At 33.4% G+C, this 22,435-nt stretch overlaps 1 protein-coding gene across 7 annotated transcripts in view; it reads left to right on the top strand.

The window, feature by feature from the left end:
• Positions 1-22,435, top strand: part of Polk (DNA polymerase kappa) — a 69,091-nt gene that overhangs the window by 25,192 nt on the left and 21,464 nt on the right. For 4 of the 7 annotated variants that reach the window (XM_046426911.2, XM_046426903.2, XM_046426919.2 and 1 more), the window contains exons 2-6: positions 216-384; positions 3,299-3,418; positions 15,801-15,953; positions 19,399-19,530; positions 21,934-22,087. In XM_046426911.2, coding sequence (XP_046282867.1) covers positions 250-384; positions 3,299-3,418; positions 15,801-15,953; positions 19,399-19,530; positions 21,934-22,087 — 694 coding nt within the window. In that variant the 5' untranslated portion in view covers positions 216-249. Of the gene's footprint in view, positions 1-215; positions 385-3,298; positions 3,419-9,102; positions 9,228-15,800; positions 15,954-19,398; positions 19,531-21,933; positions 22,088-22,435 lie in introns of those variants that run through there. The other 3 variants (XM_058574070.1, XM_058574068.1, XM_058574065.1) reach the window with 2 other exon arrangements.

Below are 22,435 nucleotides of genomic sequence, written 5' to 3'. Positions count from 1 at the left end.
GTAGCTGGCACAAAGCATGCAGAAAATGATAATTTCTGTTTTTCTTTCAAGAGTACAGTAATCTTGGAAGAGTAATTATAAAAATCTGAATGGTAATTTTTCAGGAGTTAAGAATTCTTAACTATCTTTTTTTTTTAATTTGTCTTATTGATTTCCTTATGTGTCCTAGTTATGGATGCTTTTAAAAGCAGTATTTATTTTGTATGCTTTTTCAGATAGTAAAAAAAGAAGACGTTTTACATTTACACCATGTATAGCACAAAGGAAAAGAATGACAATGACAAAGATGATCTTCTGCTTAGAATGGGACTTAATGATAATAAAGCAGGAATGGAAGGATTAGATAAAGAGAAAATTAACAAAATTATAATGGAGGCCACAAAGGTATGTTTTTTGTTTCTTTCTATATCTGTAATTTAATTACTTTTAAACTTTCTGTTTCAAGGAAAATCGTTGTTTTGAATATTCTTTTTATTAAATATTTTAATATATATTATTAAGCAATGAAAGAGTAAGGAATAATCTCCCTTCAATTTTTTTTTCTTTTTTTTTGGTACTAGGGATTGAACCTATGGACACTTTACCTCTGAGCTACATCCCCAGTCCTTTTTATATTTTAGTTTGAGACAGGATCTCACTAAGTTGTTTAGGGCCTTGCTTAGTTGCTGAGGCTGGCCTCATACTTGAGATCCTTTTTCCTCAGCTTCCCAAGTCACTGGGATTACAGGCATGTGCCACTGCACCCCGGCATAATCTCCCTTCTAATTTTTTGCTCTTGCCATTCCAGTTTCAGTGGTACATGGCTATAATCCCAGCTTCTCAAGTTCAAGATCAACCTAGGCAATTTAGCAAGACTGTCTCAAAAGAAAAAAAAAAAAAAGGACTGGGGGGTTATAGTTCACTGGTAGAGTGCCCCAAGGTTTAATCCCCAGTACTGCCCAAAAAAAAAAAAAAAAAAAAAAGCAAAATGATGTACAAGTTTTTTTTTGTTTTTTTTTTTTTTTTTCTTATTTTGTTTTGGTGTGTTTTTATTTTTATTTGGAGGTCCTGGGAATTGAGACCATTGCTCATGCTAGGCAATAACTCTACCACTAAGCTACATCCCTAACCTTTTGAGACAGAGTCTCAAACTTGGAATCTTCTTGCTTCAGCCTCTTTTTTAAAAAAAAAAAAAAATTAGTTATAGAAAGACATAATACCTTTACTTTATTTATTTATCTTTAGGTGGTGCTGAGATCAAACCTAGTACCTCACATGTGCTTGGCAAGTGCTCTACCACTGAGCTACAAACCCAACCCTGCTTCTGCCTCTTGAATAGCCAGGATTACAAGCTTGTGGCCCTGCACCCAGCTGCTCTTTTCTTTTTTTTTTAATTCTTTTTTTTTAATACTTTTTTTTTTTTTTTTTGGTGTAGATGGTCACAACACAATGCCTTTATTATTTTTTATGTGGTGCTGAGGATCGAACCCTGGTCCCGCCCATGCTAGACAAGCGCTCTACTGCTGAGCTACAATCCCAGCCCCTGCTCTTTTCCTTTTTAACCCCAACAGGAGAGTACTATAATTGGTTGGTTTTCTGTCTTTTGTTTTTGTGGTGCTGGGGATTGAACCCAGGTCCTCTAGCATGCTAGGCAATCACTTTACCATTGAACCACATTCCTAGCCCCCAAATAACTGCAAATATTTTGTTTTGTTTTCAGTTTTTATAATTGAAGGTCTTTCTAAGTAAAGATCTGTATTGTTGTTTATGCTCACATGTGTGGGTATAATTTATTAATCCAGTCAGAATCTTTACTGATGGACATGTAAGTCATTTCTAGACTTTAATTTTTATAAATAATACACGCTGAATAACCTTATACTTCATAACCTTGCATGTGTACAAGTATACCTCTAGGAGAGATTCCTAGAAGTAGAATTGCTGCACAAAAGTACAGATAGCATGAAAAAATATATGAATGTATAATTTTTGTGAGTTATTAAATCATCAAACATTGATTGTATCAATTTTTACTTCTACCACTGATATGTGTACGTGTGTATTACTAATACCAGAATTGCACTAACAGATTGTATTATCAAACTTATGGATTTGCCAAGCTGAAGTAGTAGTATAATGTAGCTTATAGCTTTAACAAACAACCCAATAAAAATATGGGCAAAAATATGAGTAGGTATTTCAGTAGAGAAAATTTGCATATGGTTCATAAATACATGAAAAGATGCTCAATATCATTAAGGAAATACAAATTTTAAAACTTCAATGAGATACTATTCACACTGCTATCCAGAAAGCTATAATAAATAAGACAGATGATCACAAATGTTGACAAGGATGTAGAGAAATTGGAACTCTCATATGTTGTTGGTGGGATTGTATGATGGTTCAGTCACTTTGGAAAATAATCTGTCAGTTCCTCAAAAGGTTAAGTATGACCCAGAAATTCAACTCCTAGGTACATAGCCAAGAAGAATGGCAATGTATGTCCACACAAAAACATATACCCAAATGTTCTTAACAGCATTTTTCATAATAGTCAAAAAGTAGAAATAATCTAGTGTCTGTCAACCTGATAAGTGGATAGAGACTATGTTCAATGTTAGAATGGATATGTTGAGTGGTGGAATGATAAATAGCTTTAAGGTATATTTTTGCATTTTTATTATTTTTTTATTTGTTCTAATTAGTTATACATGATAGTAGAATGTTTTTTGATTCATTGTACACAGATAGAGCACTACTTTTCATTTTTCTGGTTGTATATGATGTAGAGTCACACTATTCATGCAATCATACATGTGCCTAGGGTAATGATACCTGTCTCATTCCATCATCTTTCCTACCCTATTGCCCCCTCTCTTCCCTACTTTCCTCTTTGTTTACCCAAAGTTCCTTCATCGTTCCCATGCCTCCCACCCCTTATAGTAGATCATCATCCACTTGGTCATTTATGTTAAAACTTTGGTGGAGATAACTGATGACTCAGCTAAATAAGGTCTTGGATATGGCCTGTGGATTCTACCTAGGACAAAGTATTCTGTTCTGAATGCAGATCTGTACCCAGCACAATAATTCTGTGATTTAGAATTTATTAATTCTATGATTAATGAATATATTTTATAGATAAGGAAACAAATAATAAGTAATTTCTTACTAGCTGGTTCACCCATCTAGTAAATGGTAGAGCTAAGTTTGAATTCAGTTCATTTGATTCCAGAGTCTGTACTCTTAGCCAACAAGGTATACTATAATAATGCTTTCCTTCAGACATATTTCTTATGATTTATTTTCTCCATAGGGATCCAAATATTATGGAAATGAACTCAAGAAGGAAAAACAAGTCAACCAACGAATTAAAAATATGATGCAACAAAAAGCTCAAATTACCAGCCAGCAACTAAGGAAAGCACAATTACAGGTATTAATTCAATTGTTAAAGTGGAAGTTGGTGGAATAGTAATTGGCCTTTAAAATACGTTGTTTTTGAGTCATAACTTCAAATAAGATGAAATCTAAGTTTTCATTATATTGTAAAGTATAGAAAGCTAAGTTTCATTATATTGTAAAACATACACATTCAGCAAGTGTACTTACTTTGCTAAGCATTGTCATACTCATTTACAGAGATTCTACATCTGGACTTTATTACCTCCATTATACTGAAGAATAAATGGAGTCTTAATTAAATAACTTACCAGCCTCATAGGACAGGTAGTTGCCAGAGCTAGGATTCAACCCAAAACTTGTGTTTTTTTTTAAATTATAGGCATGCTTTGCCACTAGAAAAGGCCACAGGATAAATTGGCATATTTTCTGTAATGCTGATTTTGCAGAAAAGGATTTGGAGGAACATATTAACTAATTAAATTAAAAGGCAACTTAAGCAGGCTCATACCTATAATCCCACTGACTCAGGAAGCTGAGGTGGAGGAACTGCAAGTTCTGGGCCAGTCTCAGCAACTTGATGAGTTTTTTTGTTTTAGATCATTCGTATTCTCTATCTTTGCACTCTAAAGTAGTTATTTTCACCATAGGTAGTAAAAAAAGTAGAAAAGATTTGGGGATGTGGCTTGGTGATAGAGGGCCTCTGGGTTCATCCCCAGTACCACCACCAAAATAAATAAATAAAAAAGAAAGTAATTTAAAACATAACCATTTTATAGTAAAACACACACACACACTTACATACACACACATATATACATATATGTACATACACACACATATATACATATATATATAAATATGACAAATGTATCTGAATTTTAAAAATAAAACACAAAGTTTCTAAAAACATGGAGACTTTAGATTTCTCCAGTATTTAGGGAAAATAAACAACTTAGAGTTCCCTGTGCTATTAAGAGTTATTTCATTAGATCTGGGCTCTGTGTCACACATGTGTAATTCCAGCAACTTGGAGGTTGAAGCAGGAGGATTGCAAAATCAAGGCCAGACTCAACAACTAAGCAAGGCCCTAAGCAATTTAGTGAGCTCTTGTCTCAAAATAAAAAATAAAATGGGCTGGAGATGTGATTCAGTGGTAAAGTGCGTGCCCCAGTACCAAAAAAAAAAGAAAAGAGTTATTTTATTAGAAAAGTTAGGAAGGAACCAAGGGACTGGACGTTCTAGGCCAGTCTCAGCAACTTGGTGAGATTTTTTTGTTTTAGAACAACCCTGTGGTGATCATTCTTGTTTTCTATAGTAATTGTGGAATAGTAAGTAATAGGAACCAAGGTTCAGGGCACCATATGGTAGATTGACAATTCAAAGCAGTCACATTTCTGCTAATAAAGCTAAATTCATAGCTAGACAAGTTTACTCTCTTTTCAAAATCTGATTCAATGCTAAAGCATTACACTATACATAATAATAAAATTATAATATTAATTAATATGCAATGAAATCTTTCTTGTGATAGAATTCAGGGATCATAAATTATGTTTTCTTTCCTAAACTATGTATCATTTTTGATATATGCTTTTCTAAAGCACAGGATAATTTTAAATATTATACTGTGGTGACAAAAGATGATTTGTCTGTTAGATCATCATTTTTAATGGTTCTTAGCATTCCACTGTATGTAAGTAACATAATTTTATTTATTTTACCCTACTTTGGTTCCAGTTTTTTTTTGTTTTAGAACAACCCTGTGGTGATCATTCTTGTTATCTATCTTTGCACTCTAGTGTAGTTATTTTCACCATAGATGGTACTATTTTACATTTTCAATATTGTAAGTATTGTTTTCTTCACATACTTTTTTTAAGAGTAAAATTCTCCTTTATTAGGTTATTTTAGTTTTGATATCAAAGTTAGATAATGACAGTCTCCCCAAAAAATTCTAGATCAAACTTACACATAGAGTATGTACAAATATACTAAATAAACATTAAAAATACTGTCCAATGATGTATATAAAATGAGTACATCACAATTATGCTCTTTTTAAAAAATTTTTTATTCTAATTTGTTATATATGACAGCAGAATTCAGTACAATTCATATTACATATATAGAGCACAATTTTTCATATCTCTGCTTGTATAAAAGTATATTCACATCATTTGTGTCTTCTTTATACATGTACTTAGGGTAGTGATGTCCATCTCATTCCACCATCTTTTTAATAACCCTTTTGTCCCCTCCCTCCCGCTTTCTCCCTTTGCCCTATCTAGAGTTGGTCTAATCTTCCCATGCTCCCTCTCCCAATCTCACTATGAATTAGTCTCCTTATGTCAGAAAACATTCGGCATTTGGTGTTTTGGGATTGGCTAACTTCTCTTAGCATTGTATTCTCCAACTCCCATCCATTTACCTGCAGATGGCATGATTGTATTCTCTTTTATTGCTAAGTAATATGCCATTGTGTGTATATACCACATTTTCTTTATCCATTTATCTACTGAAGGGCATCTGGATTGATTCCACAATTTAGCTATTGTGAATTGTGCTGCTATAAACATTTATATGGCTGTAGTATGCTGTTTTTTAAGTCCTTTGGGTATAAACCAATGAGTGGGATAGCTGGGTCAAATGGTGTTTCCATTCCAGGTTTTCCAGTGAGTCTCCTACTACTTTCCATATTAGTTGCACCATTTTGCAGTCCCACCAGCAATATGTATGAGTGTTCCTTTTTCCCCACATCCTCGCCAACATTTATTGTTGTTTGTATTCTTGATAGCTGCCATTCTGACTGGAGTGAGATGAAATCTTAGAGCAGTTTTGATTATTTCTCTAATTGCTAGAGATGTTGAACATTTTTTCATATATTTGTTGATTGATTGTATATCACCTTCCGAGAAGTGTCTGTTCAGTTTGTTGGCCCATTTATTGTTTGTTCCCCACATACTTTTTAGACCTAGATTTTATCAGTTTTATCATCTTTTAGGTTTTGATTTTACAGTGTCCAAAATATTACCTCTTGGTTGTTTTCATTTATCTTCCTTTTGTTATACCATAAAAAGTAATCTTTTCACACTTTAGCCATTCTTATTTTCTTATTGTGAGACTGTCCCCTTTTATTCTGTTTGTGAGGATGTAGGTCAAGTAGCTGGCACAAGAAACCCAAAAATGTATTTGAAATAAGATAAGGCTATTTCTTTCTCACATATATGTAAGTGGCCACAACTAGTGGGGTACCATAGTAGTTGACAGACCCAGATTCTATAAATCATGTTGTTCTTTCATCTCCTGGTATTATCCTTACTTGGATTTACAAAACTGGATTATCTCTAATCCATATTCCATTTCTTGGTAAGGAAGAAAGACTGGGAGAAAAATATCAAAACTAAGTAGTTTGCTATTAAACAAGTAAAAAAAAAGTTACACACATTGCTTAAACCCACATTCTTTTGGCAGTAGTTTAAATTACAGCCCCCCCCCCAAAAAAAAATAACTGCAAGATAAGCTGTAATATATATTCTCTAGCTGGATGGCTATGTGCCCAGCTAAAAATACGTTACTATGGAATGAAGGAAGGATTTGGAGCTTCAACTAGCAGTCTGAAGCAATATCCTTTGCCCACATTTCTCCATATTTCTAGGGAGTTTATATCCATTTCTCTTGATTTATAAGATCTTATCATATCTTTAGGGTTTTTCTCTTGCCATTTGATATAAATATGTTTCCAGTATGTTGTCTTTTAATTTTGCATGAGTTTTTTCCCTACACAATTTAAAAATGTTTATATAATCACATCCATTTTTTTAAGACTTTGTTTCTAGTGCTGTTTTGAGTTCACAGCAAAATTGAACAGAAGGTGGATTTCCCATATACCCCTGCCCCACACAGGCATTACCTCCCTGACTAGTATCATCCCCCATAGATTGGTACATTTGGTATAACTAATGACCCTACATTGGCACATCATTATCACCTAAAATCAATAAATCATTATTTGTGTTGTACAATTTATAGGTTTGGACAAATTTATAATGACATGTATTCACTATCATAGCATACAGAGCAGTTTTACTATCCTTAAAATCCTTTAGACTCTGCCTATTTATCCTTCCCTTTTACTAACCTTTGGCAATCAATCACTGGTCTTTCTAATACTTTCAAAGATTTACCTTTGCGGCGATAGTCGGAATCATACAGCATGAAACCTTTTCAAATTGGCTTATTCCACTTATGGTATGCCTTTAAGATCACTGCATGTCTGTTCATGGCTTGATAGCTCATTTCTTTTATGTGCTGAATATTATTCCATCCCATCATCTGGATGTACCAGTTTATTTATCTGTTTGCCTACTGAGGAGCAGGTTGATTACTTCCAAGTTTTGGCAATTAAGAATAAGCTACTACAAACATACATATGCAGGGTCTCTGTGTGGACGTGTTTTCAATTCCTTTTAGTAAATGCTAAAGAGGGTAATTGTTGGATCATATGGTAAGAAACTGTTTAGTTTTAAAAGAAATTTCTAAACTCTCTTCCAAAGTGTCTGTACTATTTTGCATTCCCGCCAGCAGTGACACATTCATACCAATATTTACTGTTTCAAATATTTTAGATTTTAGTTATTCCAATTGATATATAGAATAGTGGTCTCTCATTGTTTTTAATTTGCATTTCCCTGATGGCATATGATTTCGAGCATCTTTTTTTTATATACTTATTTGCCACCTGTATTATCTTTTTTGGTGAGGTGTCTATTAAATTGTTTGGCCCACTTTTTAATCAGGTAGTTTTGTTTTCTTATTGTTAAGTTTTTAAAATTCTTTGTATATTTTAGATAATGGTCCTGTATCAGTTATGTCTTCTGCAAATATTTTCTCCTAGTCTGTGGCTTGTTGTTTCACTCTTTGTAGAATTTGCTTTGATATAAGGTATGAAGTACTTTTTTTCTTAAAGGTTATTATATTTTGCCTAAATGGTGATTCAATTGTCCCAACACCATTTATTGAACCATAAGATCTTTCTCCACTGAATTGAAATGAGATACTTTCAAATACTATATTCCCATTACACTTTTATTTATTTCTAGACTCTCTCTTCTAATCAATTGACTCTTTTCCTTTATCAGTACCATATAATTTTAGTTATTTAAAATTAAAAATATAGTTTAATATTCTTCCTTATAACTCTTCTTTCAACTTTTTTTTTCTTTTTCTCTTGCAGTTTCTTTTTCAGATAAACTAAGTTTTTTAAAAAATTTCATTCTATCCAAAACAACATAGTTTTTAAAGTTATCTTATTTCTTAAGCAGTATACTTTGCGGACATTTTTGGCAAGTTTTATTGATCTGTAGTCTACAAATTTTTTTAATGTTTCAGAACTTTTATTTATTTATTTACTTATTTATTTGATTTTAATTTGTTATATGTGACAACAGGATGCATTACAATCCATATTACACAGTTAGAGCACAATTTTCATATCTCTGGTTGTACACAAAGTAGAGTCACATCCTTCATGTCTTCATACATGTACTAGGGTATTTATTTATTTGTATGCGGTGCTAAGGATTGAACCCAGTGCCTCATATGTGCTAGGCAAGCACTCTGCCACTGAACCACAGCCCCAGCCCTACAAATATTTTTTTTTTAATATTTTTTTAAAGAGAGAGAGAGAGAGAGAGAATTTTAATATTTATTTTTTAGTTATCGGCGAACACAACATCTTTGTTTGTACGTGGTGCTGAGGATCGAACCCAGGCCGCATGCATGCCAGGGGAGCGCGCTACCATTTGAGCCACATCCCCAGCCCCCCTACAAATATTTTTAATGTAAGTTTTAAAGATATAAAGTACATGGGAGCGGTGCTAACAACTTTTAGCTGTTCATACTATTTTTTAAGTTTACTCTTAAATATGCTAATAATCTGAAGGAATGAAAATGCCTTTCATTGTATAGAGAAGTGCAGATTTTGTTCCAGTTTTAGTCAACTGTTTCATGGGAGGCTCTCTGGCATCTTTTGCAACAGGAATGACAGGAAATGTGTTTTATGTTGATTGTTGAATTGTTTCATTTGTTGAGCTTCCTCTAAAAGAAATTGTATAAACAGGAGGAGATTGAGGAAGTCCTAAAGAGTCAAGAAGGTCTGCAAGAACAGAGATGTTTTCATGGGAAGTGTGTTTCTATTTTCAAGTCTAAAATTTGCAAGTGCTAGATTTTATTTGTGTGATACGGTAATGTGAACTATTGCTAGTCCACCTGAGGTAAGTAATTTCTGCAGGCATGAACTCCCAGGATGTTCATCCAGAACCTAAGTTTTTCCACCCTATCCTACCCTCATTAGACCTCCTAAAGACACAATTATTGTTATCACTGCCAAAATATTCATAACAATATAAGTCCGTAAACAAATATCCATGTTATATTAAATGGCAACTACACAGCAAATCAGTACATTTTGTGCATTTTAACAATGGACTTTATTAACTCATACTCCCTCAGTAGTCTTTAAAGAAATACCAAGTCAAGCAATTAAAAGCATTCGTTTCAGCTGGTCATGGTGGCACACACCTATAATCCCAGCTGTTTGGGAGGCTGAGGCAGGAGGATCAGAAGTTCAAAGTCAGCCTCAGCAACTTAGTGAGGCCCTAAGCAACTCAGTGAGACCCTGTCTCTAAATAAAATACAAAAAGGGCTGGGGTTGTGGTGGGTGGTACTGGGTTCAATCCCCAGTACCAAAAACAAAAAAAGCAGCATTATTTCTAAAATAGTCCTCTAAATGTAATAGAAATGGGAGGTTTTTTTTTAAGTAAATAAGACAATTATGGATATGAAATACACTATTAGTATTCTTTTTGAACTTACTTGAACTTAAATGTTAAAGACTTTAAAAAATCTATTTTAGATAAGCATCATAAGATAATAGAAAGGACATATGCTTTGGAGTAAACTTGTTTCCAGGTCTAGCTCTACCATTTACCAGCTGTATAACTCAGGGAAAATTAATCTTACTGAACTTTAGTTTCCTCATCTATAAAATAGGAGTAATAGGGGGCTGGGGTTGAGCTCAGTGGTAGAGCACTTGCCTAGCATGTGTGAAGCCCTGGGTTTGATCCTCAGCACGACATAAAAACATAAATAAAATGAAGGTATTGTGTCCATCTACAACTAAAAAATCTAAAAAAAAAATAGGAATAATAATTATAATCACAGAATTACTTTGATAATTAAATGGATTAATTTAAGAAGCACTTAGCATATTAATTGACATAATATACTCAATAAATGTCACTTGTACTTTTAAAATTAGAGGTATTATTGTTAAATCCTTACTGTATCCTTAGATAAGTTCATCACATTAGTGGCTCTTAATTCTTTTCAATGACTTTTGGAAGTTAGTGTAGTCCCACTTTATAAATAAAGAAAGTAATGATGAGAGAGCGGTTAATCTATCCACTGTCATATAACTAATGAGTGGCAGTGCTGGGACCTAAACCAAAGCCCTTATATTTAACCCCATGTGACACACACTGATTCTCAGCAGTGACAGAGGGAACAAGGTGCATGTTACAGACTCAGAGCTTGAAAATCATTGGGAGGGAAAATAGAAGAAAGGGAAATGTGAGAACTTAAGTAGAAAAAAACTAAAAAAAACAGTGGTGGTGTGCATCTGGTAGATGTAAAAAGAAAAGTTCAGACAAGGGTGACTAATGAGAGATAGTAAAGGAAAGTGGAATGTATGAGTCATGCAGTGGGGAGGTTTCCTTTTGGCAACTGCACACTTATATTAAGAAAAGAGAATACATTGCCAAAGAAATTGTCATAGCATTAATATATGAGTCGTAAGAGAATTTTTACCATATGGTTTGCTTTCTATTTATTGTCTTTTAGTTTTCTGGATAATTTCAGGCCAAATTATTTCAGATGCCACTCCCTCACTCTCACTCTACTCATATCCTAGGCATATTATCTGGGTTGTAGATTAGCTTTTAGTCTACCCTGTTTTTACTAGTCTTCATGATTTGTTTACATCTAGTCAGGATGCCATTCTCAAGTCCAAAATGAACACTGCCAGAAGAAACAGTTTAAATCAGGATGATAAATCAGGATAAAATTGAAAAGTTCCTTTTGTTACGTACAGTGTCTCACTGCAAGAAGTTAACCTTCTCCAAAATTTTTCTAATACTACTTTTTTAAAAAAACAACTTTAATATATTAAAGTTATATATTGATACAAATTTAATAATATATTGATACAAATTTAATTTCTCCTACCAGCCTCCCCTCCTGTCTCTTCTGTGGGGAAGGATTTACTGGTAGATAAGAACTTTCTCCTGAAGGTACTCAAAATTCAGCATCTAATACAATAAGTGCCATGATAAGAGCAGGAATACAAATGAAGGAATATTAACTTATCTGACACAAAGGAAAAAGATCCAGTTAAATTACAGAGAGATATGTAAGCTGATCCTTGAAGCCTTGTGACAGGTAGGAAAGGCATTCTAGACAAAGGAACAGCTTGAGGAAAGCACAGAACACCTCAAGTCTTTCAGTGACTTGTAGACTAAACAGGAGCAGGCCCTCTGGAGATTCTTACTGTGGCTGCTACAGACAAATGTGATTCAGGGTGATTGTTTCTAAAAAAGAAATTATAATTTTAATCTATGGCTAGTGAACAGCTAGTGTCACAATAATGCTAAGAAGGAAGGCCATGAAAAAAAATTCTGCAAAGTGGAGATAAGGGAAGTCCAGCATGGGGGGAAAAGCTACATACAATGTGTACCTTTGTGCCTCTCCACTTTGTGTGTGCATGGCAGGATGGTTCCAGGGATCGAACCCAGATTCTTGTGCATACCAAACAAGCAGTCAACCACTAAGCTCCATCCCCAGTTATACATGACAGCAGAATGCTCTTTGATTCATTATACACAAATGGAGCAGAATTTTTCACTTCTCTGGTTGTACACGAAATAGGGTCCCACCATTCATGTAATCGTACATGTACCTAGGGTAATGATGTCTGTCTCATTCCACCATCCTTCCTATCCCCATGCCCCCTCTCTACTCCCTCCTCTTTTCCCAATCCAAAGTTCTTCCACTCATCCTGTGCCCCTCCCCATTATGGATTAACATCCGCTTATCAGAGAAAACATTTGGCCTTTGGTTTTTTGGGATTGGCTTACTTGACTTAGCATGATATTCTTTAACTACATCCATTTACCTCCAAATGCCAGAATTTTATTCTCTTTTCTTGCTCAGTAATAGTCCATTGTGTGTATATGCCACAGTTTCTTTATTCATTCATCTATTGAAGGGCATTTAGATTGGTTCTACAGTTTTGCTATTGTGAATTCTGTGGCTATAAACGTTGATGTATCTGTGTCACTGTACTATGCTCTTTTTAAGTCCCTTGGGTATAGAGTGAGGAGTGAGATAGCTGGGTCAAACGGTGGTTCCATTCCAAGTTTTCTAAGGAATCTCTGTACTGCTTTCCAGATTGACTGTACCAATTTGCAGTCCTACCAGCAATGTGTAAGTGTGCCTTTTTCCTCACATCCTCACAACACTTATTTTTGCTTATTATTCTTAATTATTGCTGTTCTGACTGGAGATGAAATGTTAGAGTAGTTTTGATTCGCATTTCTCTGATTAATATAGATGTTGAACATTTTTTCATGTATTTGTTGATTGATTGTATATCTTCTTCTGAGAAGTGTGTGTTCAATTCCTTAACCCGTTTATTGATTGGGTTGTTTGTTTTTTTGGTGTTAAGTATTTTGAGTTCTCATATATCCTGGAGATGAGCACTATCTGATGTGCATGTGGCAAAAATTTGCTGCCAAAATGTAGGCTCTCTCTTGACCTCATTGATTGTTTCTTTTGCTGAGAAGAAGCTTTTTAGTTTGATTCCATTCCATTTATTGATTCTTGATTTTGTTTCTTGCGCTTTAGGGGCCTAACCCAACATGATGAAAATTTAGGCCTACTTTTTCTTCTATTAGGTGTAGGGTCTCTGGTCTAATTCCTAGGTCCTTGATCCACTTTGAATTGAGTTTTGTGCATAGAGAGAGATAGGGGTTTAATTTCATTTTGCTACATATGGATTTCTAGTTTTCCCAGTATGATTTGTTAAAGAGGCTATCTTTTCTCCAATGTGTGTTTTGGGTGCCTTTGTCTAGTATGAGATAACTGTATTTATTCAGGTTTGTCTCTGTGTTTTCTATTTTGTACCATTGGTCTACATGTCTGTTTTGATGCCAATACCATGCTGTTTTTGTTACTATGGCTCTGTTTAACGTCTGGTATTGTGATGCCTCCTGCTTCACTCTTCTTGCTAAAAGATTTCTTTGGCTATTCTGGGTCTCTTATTTTTCCAAATGAATTTCAAGATTGTTTTTTCTATTTCTATGAGGTATGACGTTGAGTTTTTTAATTGGTATCACATAGCACTTTTGGTAGTATGGCTATTTTGACAACATTAATTCTGCCTATCCAAGAGCATGGGATATCTTTTCATCTTCTAAGGTCTTTTTCAATTTCTTTCTTTAGTGTTCTATAGTTTTCCTTGTAGAGGTCTTTCACCTCTTTTGTTAAATTGATTCCCAAGTTTTTTTGGGTTTTTTTGGGGGTTTTTTGAGGCTTTTGTGAATGGGGTGGTTTTCTTAATTTCTCTTTGTGAGGATTCATTAGTGATGTATAAAAATGCTTATAATTTTGAGGCAGGCTCTCACTATGTTGCCTTGGCTGGTCTTAAATTTGTAATCTTCCTGTCTCAGCCTCCCTAGTTGCTATGTTTACAGGTGTGAGCCACCATGCCTATTATGTTTGCACCTTCAAAGAAACTTGCTCAGCGGGGCATGGTAGTGCTTACCTGTAATCCCAGCAGCCTGGGAGATTGAGGCAGCAGGATCACGAGTTCAAAGTCAGCCTCAACAACTTAATGAGGCCAGGGCTAGGGATGTGGTTCAGTGGTGGAGTGCCCTTGGTTTCAATCCCTAGTACCAAACAACAACAACAACTTGCTCTAAGGATCTCCACATGGTGGAAGTTGATTTTATTCCAGGATTCACCAGCACTTGCCAATTTTGGGCTGTTTTTCTCTGTTTTTGATTGCTTTGTTATGTAGCTATATGCTCATACTTTTAGTAATAAATTGCATTTATTGAACTTGTACCATGTGTCACTGTTCCATGCTCCTTACATGCTCTTATGATTTTATTTCAATGGTTTTGGCAACTTGCATACGCATTGCAGAGATAAAATTGTCACACAGTAACCCTCAGCTACCCAGAAAGCTGGAATTATTTAACATTAACAGAGGCAAGCCACAAAAAGCAATTATAAATGAGTATATCTGTTTCATAAACCCTTTTCTTACTTGCCTACTTTGGTTATTTCTACCCCCTTTTGTTTCTCTTTATTCTTTTCAGCCCAATTTTTCTCTGAAGAGTCAAAGATTAAGATAATTTGACATATGTATTGAAGTTTATAAAGTATTAATTATTTCTTAAGTTTTCAAATTTTATTTGTATCAACTAACATTTATCAAATGCATAATGACAGCAGTTCTACAGAGGGAATTTTTACATTATACTTTGGTATGTTTGGGTTATACGTTACTGTTCAGTATAACAAGATATGCCAAAGAGGTATAATCTTTTGTTGTACATTTTCTTTGTTGCTATTTTAAGACACATTTTGAGTCAAATAGGAGTTGTTTATTTTACCTAAATTGAAACTTTCAGTACTAGTAAGTTCTCCAAATTTATAAAGCAATAGAATATTTGATATAAGCAGTTGAAATACTTCTTCATTCAATAAATATTTATTAAGTTCTTACTATATATATAGCCTGGGAGTATGGAGAGAAGAGTTGTGAAGAAATGACATTTAAGAATAAGCTGGGGGGGGGGAGCACAAGGCACTAGGTTCAATCCTCAGCACCACATAAATGTAAAATAAAGATATTGTATCCACCTAAAGCTTAAGAATAAATATTTTTTTAAAAAAAGAAGAAGCTGTGGGGCTGGGATTGTGGCTCAGTGGTAGAGTCCTCGCCTAGTATGTGCGAGGCCCTAGGTTAGATCCTCAGCACCACATAAAAATAAAATAAAGATATTGTGTCCAACTACAACTAAAAAATAATAAATATTTTTTAAAAAAATTTTAAAGAATAAGCTGTATTTGTGAAAATAAAAGCAGTTACCATTCTCAAAAAACAACAATAAATTATATACCCATAAACACTCATGAATAGCCATAAAATTTGCATCCATAGGATGTATGGATGCATAAACGGATGGAGGCACATAAATGCCTACTAAATTAAAATTAATGTTATGATTAATGATATTTAAATATTATGTTGTCTTAAAGTGTGTTAACTCTTTTTTTTTTTAATTAAGGTTGACAGATTTGCAATGGAATTAGAACAGGGCCGGGATTTGAACAATACCATAGTGCATGTTGACATGGATGCCTTCTATGCAGCTGTAGAAATGAGGGACAATCCAGAATTAAAGGATAAACCCATTGCTGTAGGATCAATGAGTATGTTGGTAAGTAAGCAAAGATCAAAAACAGAAAGGGAATTTCATAGCATGTTCTAGTAGGCCTTACTAGTTCACAAAGGGAGAAACTTTTATTGAGGTGTACCAATTTGCTGAGTATTTTTCTGGGTGCTTTATAAATGCTCAGTTGTTTTTTTCAACATACATTAAGGTACTATTTTTTTATTTCCACTTGAAAAGAAAACAAATTCAAATGATTAATAACTTGCCCAAAATACAAACCTATTAAAATGGTACTGACATTGTTCTTTTTCATGGCAAATTATATTTTTTCACAAGTGTTCTACTTAAAGAAGAAAGAAAAAGGAAATGTCATTCTAAAGAAGAATTTTTCATACTGTGCCTACAGATCAAGTTCACCCTGCCACCCTCTTTTTAAATACATTTATTGGAACAAAGTTACAGCCATTTATTACTGCTGTTTCACTAAAAGAGTAGAATTGAGCACTTACAATAAAAAATATGATCATAAAGCTTAAAGTGATTACTATCTGGACTTTCACAGAAAAGATTTGTCAACCTAGTTCTAAAAGTGAGCTATTTTATTACCATGTTACATTTAGAACACACTTTAATAGTTTTTCTCAGAATCTTCATTTTTCTGATCACTATGTTGCTTTTTTTGTTTGTTTGTTTTTACTTCTTCCTTGACCATAGAAGGTAAAGGTGACCAGGATACAGAATAGCTATATGTGGCTGAAAATGTATTGAGAATTAAAAGTACTAGAATAGATAAATGGGTTTGGGTATAAAGAAACATACCATGGCTGGGCACAGTGGGGCACACCTACAATCTCAGTGGCTTGGGAGGATGAGGCAGGAGGATCACAAGTTCAAAGCCAGCCTCAGCAACTTAGCAAGGCCCTAAGCAACTCAGCGAGACTCTGTCTCTAAATAAAATACAAAAAAGGGTTAGGGATGTGGCTCAGTGGTTAAGTGCCTCTGGGTTCAATCCCTGGTACCAAAAAAAGAAAAGAAAAACATACTGAAGAGAGTTATTCCCTGTTGTTGCCTCCTTCTGGTGCCTTAGATAGCTATACCTTAATCCCTACAGAGTTATTATTATTTTTAATTTATAATCTGTGTATTTCCTATCTCTATTCCTATAAGTATACACACAACTGACAAGTCTGGTTCTAAAATAATGTTTATCGAAAGGGTACTCAACTCCCCTTTCTTACAAATCACCAAAAAACATTTGAAAAAAATTGTATTAATAAAATATAATATCTATATTTATGTATGTGTGTTTTATGCATACACACATACTGTAACCTTGTTAGAACTATAACCCACTGCTTTTGAAATCTACAAAAAAAAAATATCTTTCAGACACTATCTATCCTGATTATTTGCTATATTTAACAAAGATTATCCTTTTTGTATGCTGAACTAAATTAAATTCCCTTCTGATGAGAGCTGAAGCATAAAATTGTTTTTGTCTTAGTGGACTCATAAAAGTGTATCTACAAATTAGTGAGTGTGATGGTGCATATTTGATTATTCCAGTAATTCTTCTTTTGGTGAATTTAATGGATTTTGGAAATGTTCTGAGTTGGCTCTAAGAATAGGAACTTAGACTTGTAGCATTTTCTAGTGCTGTATAAGAAACCCTTTAGTAGTTTATAGACAACCATGTCTTTTCTCATGATTCTATAATTTGTGCAGAGTTCAATGGGGATAACTCAACTCTACCTGGGGTTAGCTAGGGCTGTTTAATTGGAGCCAGAGAATCTAAAATGGCTTATATCTAGCACTTCCACAGAAGCGATTAGAGTGGCTTCCAATGTTTGTACTTTCTTCTCTCCATGCTCATCCTTTAGTAATGTACCACAAGGTCTTTGCAATGGTTTGCTGGATCACAAAAAAGCAAGAGTAGAAGCTGAAGGCTTCTTAAGACCTAGGCTTCAGGACTCACACTGTAGCATTTACCACACATGCTTTTGTTCAAAGTTAGTCATAAGGCAAGTCATTTGGTATAAGGAACTAAAATCTTACCTTTTGAGTAACTTGTAAAACTGTTATGGCTCTGATTCATGATCTACCACAAACAGAGGAATTCAAATCTTTGTTTCTGTTCTACTTAGATATAGCATTCATATTAGTTCCATTACACTTATTTATATTTATAGCATTGGTTTGTCTTTCTAGTATGATTTGCATTTTCCTTTTTGGATCACTGAGCAAGGATTAGCATAGTTTTAATCCCTCTCAAGATTTTTAAAATACCTTTTGAAATTTATTAAAGGAAAACTAATAATATTTTGTGATAATTCCTTCATTTGATAGATTGTGTTCTGCTTTTCTTTGAATTTTCACTTGAGATTCCATATAAAGATTCTATTTATGATAAAAAATTTTTTTAGTAAATGGTACTGTGGTCTACCAGATTGACATATGTTACTGACAAATATCATCACTAAGGATTTAATAAGTAATATTCTCTGTTTTACTCTCATTCTTTTTAAATTCCATCTCCTAGTCAAAATGGTTTTACCAAAAAATATATTCATGTGTTGAGAAATAAAAATTCATTTTGGAGACTTAATTTGGTTAGACCTTCAATTGTTAGTTGTTATTCTAGGTAAAAATTTCCCCAAATACCAAATTGAGCAAATCCAAAAATATACTACAGATCTATCATCCCCAGAAATCCAAAATCCATCACTCAAAAATTTCAGATTTGGGAGCAATTAGATTTTAGATTTCCAGATCAGGGATGCTTAACTGGTAAAATCTGTGCAAATATTCTAAAGTCTGAAAGACTCTGTAATCTGAAATACTTTTGTTCCCAAGCACTTTGGATAAATGATACTCAACCTGTATTATTCTATATTATTACTTTCTATACTGTGACTTTTATGTAATATTTAAATTATTTGCACTATCCTATTAACTATTCTATACTATTACTTTTTATATAACAACATCCACTATCATCCAGACTTGGATATGTACTATATTACAGGTATGTCTTAAAACAAATGAAGTTTATTTTCAGGGGGGCTGGGGTTGTGGCTCAGCGGTAGAGTGCTCTCCTAGCATGTGTGAGGCACTAGGTTCAATCCTCAGCACCACATAAAAATAAGTAAATAAAATAAAGGTATTGTGTCCAACTACAACTAAAAAAAATTATTTAAAAATATGAAGTTTACTTACTGGAATTACGAAAGAATCTCTTTATTAGAATAGCTTAATTACTATCTGATATCATATTATAAATATAAGGACAGCAGTGAGAAAGGGTCATGGTATTATCATACCATGATAGGATAAAGTCAAACTCTGGGTTCAGTGATTCAAGAGAGTGGCCTGTAATAGAAATATCCTTGAATTGAAAATGCATATCAATAATGTGTTTCTTATGAATGCATGGATCAACATGTCCATTTACTTTTGTTTATTTTTCTCTATGTGGCCAATTCTTTTTCAGTCTACTTCAAATTACATTGCAAGGAGGTTTGGTGTTCGTGCAGCCATGCCAGGATTTATTGCTAAGAGACTCTGCCCACAACTTATCATAGTGCCCCCGAACTTTGACAAATACAGAGCTGTGAGTAAAGAAGTAAGTTGATATCTCACTCCTACTTAATATTCTTTCTCTGGTTTTCTGCCACCTAGAGAGTCAACTCTAAATACCTTAGCACATCAGGATTTTAGTAAATGATACTGTGGTCTACCACATTTAGTCTCATCTTTAGTCTCACCTTCAACCACTTCTTCACATTATATATTGAATACTGAGCTGTTTATGGTACCTGGAATAGACCATTCTATTTTCATGAATTTTTTGCATCTGCTTAAAAAACTCATCTCCCCAAACTTTGAGTAACCTTAGTAACTTAAACTATTTTTTCCTAATATGAAAAATACATTTTCTTCTAGAACAACCTTATAATTAACAGAATCTACTCATCATTAATTTTAGTCTCTTCTGAGTGTTTTTAAGCAGTGATGAAATTCACTTAATTACCTGCTTTCCTTGTCCCACGATCTTGTGAAGTTACTTGAACATATAATATCTTAGAAATATTAAATCAAAGAGAAAAGGGAATAATTCATTGCTTTGAAAAGGATCTCTGAAGTATAAAGATTTGATTATTTACTAAAATTCCAAAGTATCTTATATGAAAAATAGCTGTTTTCTCTGTTTTATAAGAACTGGCCTATCCTGTAGTCCTGGGATTTAATTTGAATGCTATATCTACATCACTTTTAGACTGCTAGAGTAAATGCTGTCTTTTTAAGTGAATGGAAGCACTTAAAAACTATGGTCTGCCACTTGTTAAACATTTAGACATGCAAGTAACCTTTAAATTCATCCTTTTATTTGTACTCCATCTCATTTTGCTAGAAATGACATCCTATCCAAGTTTTAAAAGAATATTCTTCAAAATAGTCTGTTAAAGCAAGTGCTCTGTGCCTATCAGAAACAGTGGAAAAGGAGAGAGCAGTACACTCAAATTTGATGACTGTTTATCTCTCTTATTGTGTTTTTAATTAAAAATAAATAAAATGCTAATCATGCATATAGGTTTTTAATAAGTTAAAAGTCCCATAAAGACTAAGAATTTTAAGTACCACTTTAACTCAGTAAAACTAGACAGTGTGACAAAGAGAACTAAATTGGTTCTAGTTTTCTTTCATCTGTTTATTTACATAAGTTGGAAAAATCTTAAGATTCCAGCAAAATCTACATAGTTAATTTGCAGATAAAAAATCAACTATAGATATTTTTGGCTTAGTTTAGAAAGCTTAAGGAAGATCTATTTTTGTTTTGTCCAAAATATTGGAGTAGCTTTAACTGTTCTTAGAGCTTTAAGTGCTTGATTTTTTTACCTGGAACATATCTATTTTTGTTTGCCAGTTGCCTAGGAAAAGGAAATAAGTACTAAGCAGTGTCTCTAGAGAGTACTTCTCATTCAGAATGTTAGTTGTCTGCTAGCTACAGACTTTCCAGAGTTTCATTTTTACTAGAAAGATTCTGTTTGAGTATATTATAAAAATGGTTTCTCTACAAGAACAAAGCTATTTTAGGCCTTCTCTGAGTAAAACTATTCTGAAATTCCCCTTGACTCAGCTGTTCATAATTACATTAAGCTAAAACACTTTCTTTTTATAAAGAAACAAAAGTTTTCTCAAGATATAGTAGATAGATTTTAAATGCTAGATGAAATGTAACATAATTCAGCCAATGTTTTCTAATATATGTTATTATTTTGTCAATCATTCCCTCTAATTATAGCTAATACTTCAGTTGTAAAAAACAGTCATCAAAAAAATTCATAGTTTCATGTAATAAAAATCATCTTATATAAAAGGAATTTCTGGATTGTATCACTAAAATTCTATATGTATTTCCTTTATCCCACGAGGCAATGCCAGACTTTTCTGTATAATATAATGTAATCATGAAGTTACGTTACAAATTTTAACATCTTTTCCATTTTAGATGCCAGTAAATAGTAAACTTTCATTTCCCTGTATGGATACATGCATTAATGTGTGTATTGAGAGTTGTTTTTTGTGCATGTTATAATTAATTGAGTATTTTTACATAAGATTATCCCTTTTTAAGATGAATAAAAATCATCCTAAAAGATGAGAGTAGAATTACTTTTAGCTAGCTTCCTAAAACCTTAACCATTTTCTTTTCTGTCTACCATAATGATGTCATCTGAGATTTATTTGAATTGCTTACTATATCAAGTTGTAGGTGGCTAAAGAGAGATTGCATCAGATGAAACTATTTCATGGCCTTCTGCCTTCATGATCTATTTTAAGACAAAAGAGAATTTGACAAATATGCACTGGTAGTAAATTATTTATTCCTTAAATCTATGGTCTATTGATTGCAGGATCATTACTGTTGTTGCAAAGAAAGAATATTAATGTTTCTCATCAGCTATATGTGACAGGAGGCTTTGCTGTAGCAGCAGAATTTAAGCTTCTTTTGTTCCTTTTGAAGGTTAAGGAAATACTTGCTGATTATGATCCCAATTTTATGGCCATGAGTCTTGATGAAGCTTACTTGAATATAACCAAGCACTTACAAGAAAGACAAAATTGGCCTGAGGACAAAAGAAAATATTTCGTCAAAACTGAAAATGCCATAGAAAATGGTAAGCAATTTATAAGAATTATCAAACTAAACACTAAGAAACAGAAAAGTAACCCTTTGAATCAACCCAGTTAACTCCATTAGCATGTGTAGGTGGTAGGATTAGATATATCTTTATAAAAATGAAAAATCAGAAATTTAAAATATACCAGGTTTAAGTTAAATGTATAAAATATCATTTTAAACCAAATGAGATTGTTAAATCTCCAAGCACTATAAGTGCTGAGTCCCTGTACAAAGTAATTTCTTAAAATCTAACAGTATTTTCTTAAAATCTAACAAAGAGTTTAGATCGCATTAAAACTGAGGAATTTGCTGGGGCTGTGGCTCAGTGGTAGAGCACTTGCCT

This window comes from Marmota monax, unplaced genomic scaffold (assembly GCF_021218885.2).
Source record: "Marmota monax isolate L192 unplaced genomic scaffold, Marmota_monax_Labrador192_F-V1.1 WCK01_AAM20220418_F8-fsc00018, whole genome shotgun sequence".
NCBI lineage: Eukaryota > Metazoa > Chordata > Mammalia > Rodentia > Sciuridae > Marmota > Marmota monax.
The sequence above is the reverse complement of the archived record's forward strand: the minus strand, read 5'-3'. Positions and strand labels throughout refer to the sequence as shown.